At 52.1% G+C, this 8,015-nt stretch overlaps 1 protein-coding gene across 1 annotated transcript in view; it reads right to left on the reverse strand.

The window, feature by feature from the left end:
* Positions 1-3,786: 3,786 nt before the first annotated feature.
* LOC104494371 (keratin, type I cytoskeletal 19-like) overlaps positions 3,787-8,015 on the reverse strand; it is a 4,970-nt gene continuing 741 nt past the window's right edge. Inside the window, exons 4-10 of the mRNA XM_010137188.1 lie at positions 7,616-7,698; positions 6,907-7,063; positions 6,393-6,554; positions 5,966-6,091; positions 5,523-5,763; positions 4,665-4,978; positions 3,787-3,876 (exon numbers count right to left, since the gene is read on the reverse strand). Of these exons, the coding sequence (XP_010135490.1) occupies positions 3,787-3,876; positions 4,665-4,978; positions 5,523-5,763; positions 5,966-6,091; positions 6,393-6,554; positions 6,907-7,063; positions 7,616-7,698 (1,173 nt within the window). The remainder of the gene's footprint in view (positions 3,877-4,664; positions 4,979-5,522; positions 5,764-5,965; positions 6,092-6,392; positions 6,555-6,906; positions 7,064-7,615; positions 7,699-8,015) is intronic.

The raw sequence follows: 8,015 nt of genomic DNA on the forward strand, positions 1-8,015 counted from the left end.
CCAGTGGGAAGCTGGTACTTGCCCCCAAGCCTCAGCCAGGTCGGAGCAAGTGCAGAAGCAGCCAGAGATCTTGTTAATCAAACTAAGATTTCGTGAGTGGAATCATTCAAGGTGGTTAAATACCCACTGAGCCAGGACTGGGGAATCGGAGCTTTGGCCTTCAGCTGGTCTAAGGGCAGCTAAATCCTGTTCCTGCCTCCTGCCTGGGGGGATCTGGCCCCTGCTTGATTGTCCACCTAGAGGATTATTACCACCAAGAAACCCCAACCCTTCAAACACTGACTGGACAATCAGCCTGTTACACCCTCACACAAGGGAGGAGGAACCCCCAGGACCTCCCTGCCGGGGGCAGGCTCTGGGAAGGTCTGCTCGTTCCTTGCCCCCCAACAGCGCAGGGCAGGGGAAAAGGTCTCAGTAAAGTTGTGTAGCCCATGAGTACAGCCCGGGGAGCGTTTGACAGCAAATACTGAATAAAAGAGACATCAGCAGAACTTGCACGGGCAATTTTGAAATTACACGTATGCCTTCGAAGGGGCAGTTGAATTGCTGTGGGAGAACAGGAGCGTGTGCACACATTTAGTTTTGCCTAAGGTGGTTCTGCAGCTCTTGTTCGAACACGTACCACAATTTTCTTCTCAGAGCGCTAATAGGAACACCAGATAAGTATCCGAATTGCAACATTTTGTGCTCATAAAATTAAGGCTTATTGTGCTGATTAGTGCCTAACCAACTGCATGCAAATAAAACGTGCAAGGTTCTCCTCGCCACTCTTCACACGCTGGAGTCCCACCTGAGCGTGCGCTGAGCTTTGACTGCTGACACGGCAGCGCTGGCATTCCTCACTCCTGCTGTGCGGTGGGTTTGGGGTCTGTTCCACCACACGAGCCTTTGTGCCTCCCTGCTGTCACAAGCCCACTCTCCCGGGGAGCCAGCGCCTGTAATCCCGCACGTGCAGGTTCTCTATATGCAAAACAGAAAAGGGAAGAAGACTTCGGCTGGCACTTTCTGCCAGGGTCTGGTAAAAACCAGCTAAATTTCGGTCTTCCTCTTGTCTGTGATGAGCACTAATGCCGTGATCAAGTAGCTGTTTTCTGAAGTCTGTTGGTGGTTTGTGTTTATTTTGTCACACACTGTGATGTGCAGCAAATAAACTGTATCATGAGGCGTATTTGCCTTGTAGATGGAGGGAACACCTTGCTGAGAGAGGTGCAGATTTCAGGGGAGGAAGAAGACGGCACCATCAATGCTGGGCAGTAGAAGTGGTAACAGTAATATTGGGTTATCCATCCTCATTGCTCAGAGATCTTGACTTATTTCTGTGTGTGATTAAAACACTTTGTTGTGAGCACGGGAATCAGCAGCAGAGCCCCGTACCCGGTTACGACAGCCTGTGTGCCAGGGGTTGCCTGTCACGCTGCAGGACTGGTTCCTCACACAGCTCGGAGCTGCCCCATGAGGGGGGTTCTGCTGCCCACACGGAGCTCGCCACATTTCCCTTGCCTTCGCTCCCATGAGGACTTGTTTCCGTGGAGTTTCTCTGCGAGGCTGGACGAGAGGTGCTGGGTAACGACCCACCGTACTACGGAGAGTGAGGTGTGTTTGTGGAAAGGACAGGAGCAAGGGACAGGAGGGACCAGTGATGCCCAGAGCTACACCATGCAGAGCCGCAGCTCCAGCCCAGCCAGACCGTTCCTCCCAGCAGACAGTGTCTGGGCTCCTCGACAGCCGCCGGGGTGTTGCTGTCAGCCCAGGGGCCAGCTCTGGCCTGTCCAACCCCCTGCCGAGGCCATGCTGCCCCCACCCCGCAGAGACGCAGCTGAGGATGACTTGGGGAGGAGGGCTGAGGAGCAGCGCTGCTCTGTCTGGAGTATCCTCTAACCTGGGCTGTTAGTTTGGTGTCCGGGACAGACGGGTCTGAGAAAGAACCGTCACAGCCCGCGAGAGGTGTCAAACGCAGAGCACACGGGGTGGGGGGGCCAGGGGACCTCTGGTGGGGCAAGGACAGAGATCACTGGGTGCCGCAAGGGGTTTGAAGATGAAGTGGGTGGATTTGCAGCAGGAGGGAGCTGGGGGTACCTTTGCAGTCATGATCGGTGCTGCCTCTCTGCACTCCAGCTCAGTGCTGCTGATGTACACAGCGCTTGGTCCTTCGGGAAGATGGGCCGGTTCCTCTGGCCCCCACAGAGACACGGGGCACAACACAAAATCCTTCCTAGATTTTTTTTCTTTTCCAATATTAATCACACTGGCTGGGAGCCTGGCATAAGGCAATGCAGTGAATCACCGGCACAGATCTGCGCGGGACTCAGGCGCTGAGCAGTCCCGTTCCCACGGCCTCCTACTCAGTCTGTGTTTCTCAACCTTCTCCAGTGGGTGATGCCTCCTCAGAGCGAGAAAACAACACTCATCACTGTCAAACTGAGAGAGGAACTTTCGCAGTGATACCGTCGGGTTGCCTCTGTTTGTGTTTAAGCAGATGAATCGAGACACGCGAGGGATAAAGAGCGTGTGTGTGAGCAGGGCCTGTGAGGAGCACTGAGTTCCCCTCCCGCTCTGTTCTCAGCAGGGCGAGAAGCGCTGTGAGGGACCCAGCATGGGGGAGCGGCAGACCTAGGGCAGAAGGAGGAAACACGGCTCTAATGAAACCGAAGAGAGAAGGTCCATCTCTGTTGGCTGGGGCATTTGCAGCCTCAGCGCGGAGGGTCCCTCACTGTGTCGCTGTAGGCAGCTCTTAAAAATGGTTTGGGCATCTTCTCTCTTGGGTATCTTTCTGTCCACCTGCCACCGAGTTTCGTAAAATCGCATCTGAAATATGGATAGTTTTCCCATCTTCTTTGTAAAATGTCTGTCTGTCCGTCCTTAGACACTGGAAGTGCCCTGAGGTGGAAGCCGCCAGGAGAGGACGGGTGCTGTGCAGCTCCCAGGGAGCTGGGCTGGGCCGTCATCGGGAAAACTGGCCTGAGAACGCCCGCTCCGTACGACCGCCTGGGTGCTGCTCTGCTCCACCTCCAGCCCCAGGAATCTCACGTATGGCATGGACAGCGGGGACAGTGCGGACAGCAGGGAAAGCCCCTTCCCGCACTACTACCCCGCGTCACCCAGCGTCTGCCCGAGCCCGCAGCACTCGAAATGTGTTCATCTGGGACCAGGAATCGTTCGTGGTTTGGGCTCTGCACTCAGGCGTGTTTCAGCTCTGGGAGCCGGATGTCACTCTGGGAGTCACATTCCAGGGTAACAACGTTTCGTAACTCATTTTAGTGACTTCGTGGGAGGAATTTCTGTAGGAGCTTTCCTAGGGAACAGTCAGTGCCCTCAACCCCCCCTTGCCTCCCTGGGCAGGAGTGAAGAGTGGAGACCAGCAGCTTTGGACTGTTGGTTCTCCCCTTGCAGGGACACCAGAGCATTGACCTGGTAGGGAATTCTCCAAAGATTTGGCCAGTTGGTCTCAAATGGTGAAGTGTCATTGCAGATTTGTGTGTCTAATGCACAGTCTGACGGGTTCGGGTGTACTCCACAGGCAGGGAGTGATATTTGTACCAGATTCAAACAGAAATACCCGCTAAAGGAAGTTTCTCCCAGACGTGGCTTTCTGGTTGCATCAGAAAGAAGCAAAGATTTATTAGCATTTATTTTTTTGGGTTGTTTTTTTTCTGTTTTTTCACAGCAATACCAATCACGGCAGATTAACTGAGGGAACAGTGATTAGGCACAGAGATGCAGCAGGCAGAGGCAGGGAGGCCATGCAGAGTGTTCCCGTGAGCCCCTCAGTGCACAGGGTTGAGTAACTTAGACGAGGGTTTGCTCCTGCTCTTCGCAGAGGCGTGGTGGGACACGGGCGGTACCATCTTGCTTGGTCCAAAGGCCGGTGGTGAGGTCCTGAGGGGAAGGAGCTGCTTTTGCCGATCAGTTCTCAGACCTTCTCAAACTCCCTGCGGAGAGACGAAGGGAAGCAAAGATTTCTTTGCAGCCTGAAAGCAGGATCATTTCCCAGCTTTTGTTTCAGAGACCCTTTCTAAGAACGACACCTTGCTGTGCAGTCCCAGCAGTCTCAGGCATCTGCCTGGATGCTGTCAGGACCCGGAGCCTTACCCAGTCTCATCGTTCTGATGGCTTCAGACACTTCCGCCATTGTTGCTCCTCTCTCCAGTGTTTTATTCCCTTCCAGGCAGAGCTTCATGTTTTCAGCACTCCCTGGAACCACAGCCATGAAGTCAGACATGGAGAAGACCTTTGGGTCACTCCCTGTCTTTTGCTACTTCAGAATTTTGCAGTAATACCCCTTGCATTTTAAATGTCTTGAGTGTTCCAACTATTTTTCCCCACTTACTACCAGTTCCGTTCCTAACATTTGGCTTCATTCCCAAACCACTGACTCCTCTAGTTCCCTGCATGCTTTCGGCTGGGCATTATTTTTCCTTTACCCCCTCCGTTTCCTCTTCCTACACATCCTCTGATGCTCCTCCCAACACCCTCTTCACTCGAGTCGCGTGTGAAAACGCTGCCATGTCGATATGTTACTGTTCAAGAACAAATGTCAGAGTGGACTTAAATTATGATTGGGGGAAAAATAGCAGAAATATCTCCAGATTTCCAGGAAGGAAGGAAGTTGTCATATCCTTTCCTGCCCTTCAGAGAGAAAAGTGACTGGGGGGATGTGCCCTTACCTTGGCTTTCACAAGAGCTGCCAGGCTGGAACTGGGAAGATGAAGAGCGGGAGAGGCAGCATGGGCCCCCTCCTCCTCCACTGCCACATCTTCCACCTGAAGATTTACCACCTCCTGTTCCTTCTCCGCTCCCTTCTCCTTCACCTCCGGAAGAGGAAGTTCTTCCGTAGTATCCTCCAATTTTTCCTCCACTGCTTCCTCCACCTGAGGACCAGCTACTTCCTCCTCCACTGCCTCCTCCTCCAGAGCACCAGCCACTTCCTCCATGTCCTCCTCCTCCTGAAGAGGCACTGCCAGCTCCTCCCTGTGAGATGCTGTAAGGAGGACAGAACAGGTCTGTGTCAGATCTAGAGCAACCCAACCAGTGCCTGGCATCCTGTTGGCTGGATCGAGGTCACTTTCTGAGGCCCTCTGAGCTCCTTGTGTGACTGACAAAGAACCATTGTGTGAAACGTGGTCTGGAGAGCTGCTTTTAACTATCTTAATTAAGGACAAATTCACTGATCTGCACAGAAGAAGAAAAAGAAAGATAATGGATGGCTTTAGAAGTCTTTCAAAGTAGGTACCTTCAGTATTTATCCATACAGTTATTTTCTGTATTTTCAGTGACCTTTAATTTTCATATATAACTGATCGGACTTAGACGAAAGGCAAATTATACTGAAATACTTTCGTAAGCGCTTTTGGCTGGTTGATGCTAAGTACAGGTTAACCCAGCTTTGTGCACTGCTGGCTCGGCGTCAGGCACCGTATGAATTGATGTGATTGTGGTAAAGATGTTGGTGATTAATTAGCTGCATTAATTCCTAGTATTAATATTGCTGCTTCCGCCTCCCCCTCTGAGCACTGTCCATTAACGTGAGCGTACAGACCTAATACCCTGCTGCCCTTCCTCGAGCAGCGCCCGGTACTGAGTGATCTCCTGTTCCAGGCGGGTCTTGATGCCCAGCAGCATCTTGTACTCCTGGTTCTGCCCCTCCATCTCGCAGCGGATGCTGGCCAGCTCCTCCTCCAAGGGGCTGATCATCGCCTGGATCTGCTGCAGCTGCATGCTGTAGCGACGCTCCGTGTCTTCCAGGTTGGATTGCAAAGACCGTAGCTGAGAAAGAGAGAAAAAACGCAGCATTTATGGGATTGGGGCAGAAAAGGATCGTTCTTATGCCCCAGATGAGAACAATGTTACGAGGTGCCAGATGCATCAAGAGTCTCCATGCAATGGAGCTCTCGCTGTAGCTGATCTGTCATTCCAGCATCTCAGGTGCTCTCTGCGTATCAGGGGACCAGAGGCAGTCGTGACCTACCATGCTGAGCTGCGACTGTAGCTCGATCTCCAGGCTCTGGTAGTCACGTCTCAGCTCGGAGATCTGTTGGTTGCTTGATTGTATCTCCTGGCCACTCCAGTGGACTTGTTGACTCACTTCCTCCATCTGAAAAATTCACATTCAAGGTTGGAGTTTTGGGGTTTAACTCACGGTGTCAGTGTGGGGGTTCATCATGGGAGCATCTGGCCACACGAGCTGAAGCCCTGCTGATACAGGGCTGCTTAAACCCGCTTCTGTGGCTCTACCAGGGCAGGTCAAGCCACTCACGATTTCCTTTACGTTAATAAAGGGATTCGAGCATTCCATCCTGAAAGCAGCCAATGTTGTCGTTCACCTACAGGCAGTTCTTAGCAAAGCTGGTGGTGTTTTCCTTTCGGAATGGGAACATCCAGACTGTAGCACTTACCTTGCCTTCATACCACTTTTCAACTTCTTCGCGGTTTTTCTGAATGATATTTTCATATTCTTGTCTCATATCGTTCAGTTTTTTCAGCAGATCCTCTCCTGGAGCAGCATTCACCTCCACATTCACGTCACCACCGGACTGCGTCTGCAGCGATTTCATTTGCTGCAGAGAAACCCCAGACACATAAACCAAAATTAAGTTACTTTGCGAAAGAATTCTGACATCAGTTAACTTGCTCTGAGGTCATAAACCATCCCAGATCCTTTCAATGACATAGAGGTGTGTGCTGGCTTGTTTCTTGTCACAATTATTTGGCCTTCCCATCTCTGCTCGTTGGGAGGCTCTGTGCTTGAGGTGCCCTGGACCAGCTCTCAGCATGTCTTGGGAGGTCCCTTGCCACGAGGAGGGCAGGGCAGAACGTTCAGTGCAGAGGGTGCCAAACCTGCTCACATTTCCCAGTTCTCAGAGCTCTTGATCCCCACCACAGTTTGCATTGCAAGGGGCCGGCTCTCACCTCCTCGTGGTTCTTCTTGAGGTCAATCATCTCTGCCTGTAGCGACTCGAACTGCATTTCCAGGTCAGACCTGCTGAGGGTCAGATTGTCCAGCAAGGGTCGCAGGCTGTTGATGTCGGCCTCCACGTTCTGCCGGAGACCGCTCTCAGTCTCGTACCTACCAGGGCAGCACAGAAAGGTCAGTCCTGGCCTCAGGCTCTCGGTCCTTCTCCTACTGACTTTGTTCACGGAAAAGTTCATGTATTCCAGTACCTCAGTGTCTGCTGTTGTCTCTGTGCTTCGTAGCACAGAGCATCACTCAACCAGCAGACTGGGGAATCAGCAGCCAGTAATGAGAGGTTAATGTCAATATTAATCTTTAATATTAAAATGTATTCAGTGAAAAAGACCTTTTCATTGTCTCACAGCAGACACTTTGCAGGGTTTGTCTATCTGTTTCATCTGACTTTCAGTGAGAGATACTCATCATTTTTCTTTCCTTAGAAATAAACCTTTTCTAAGATTTGACCCCCCCAGCCACAGGGATTCTTCTCACTGAAGAGCATTACAGAAATGGAGAAGAATTTGTAAGTCTTACAGATTACTTCGGTCATGCTGCCAGGGAGCCAGGAGGAGCCCTGGGCTCTGGCAGTGGTTTATGGAATGAGTTTATGGACCGAAGTTGAGGAGAGTAGGAGTCAGTGCCTGGAAAAGAGGAATATGTGTTTACTTTATCCTGAAGTCCTCCGCAGTCATCCTGCTGTTATCCACCTCCAAAAGCACCCGGTGGGTTTCCAGGGCCGCAGTCACGAGCTAGAAGAGAAGATGATGCGCTGAGGTGGATCTTTCAGGTTTGCGCAATGGACAGAAATACAAACGTGATCATCGTCTTGTCACTCCCCGTGTCTGGGGGGAGCAGCATCAGAAAGACAAAAACTGTCCCGTGAGTACCAGAGTCCCATCAGGAGCCCCAGCATCCCCACCAGAGCCCTGTCCCACCTGCCCTGCCCGCCAGCCAAGGGCTGAGCTCCAGCGCCAGCCACAGCACCTCCCCGAGGGTCATTGTCACCGTTGTCCTGTGCTCTAAACCCACCACAGGCGTCTGAGAGCTGACAAAGGGGCTGCAGGGG

This window comes from Buceros rhinoceros, unplaced genomic scaffold, assembly GCF_000710305.1.
Source record: "Buceros rhinoceros silvestris isolate BGI_N320 unplaced genomic scaffold, ASM71030v1 scaffold16355, whole genome shotgun sequence".
Lineage (NCBI taxonomy): Eukaryota > Metazoa > Chordata > Aves > Bucerotiformes > Bucerotidae > Buceros > Buceros rhinoceros.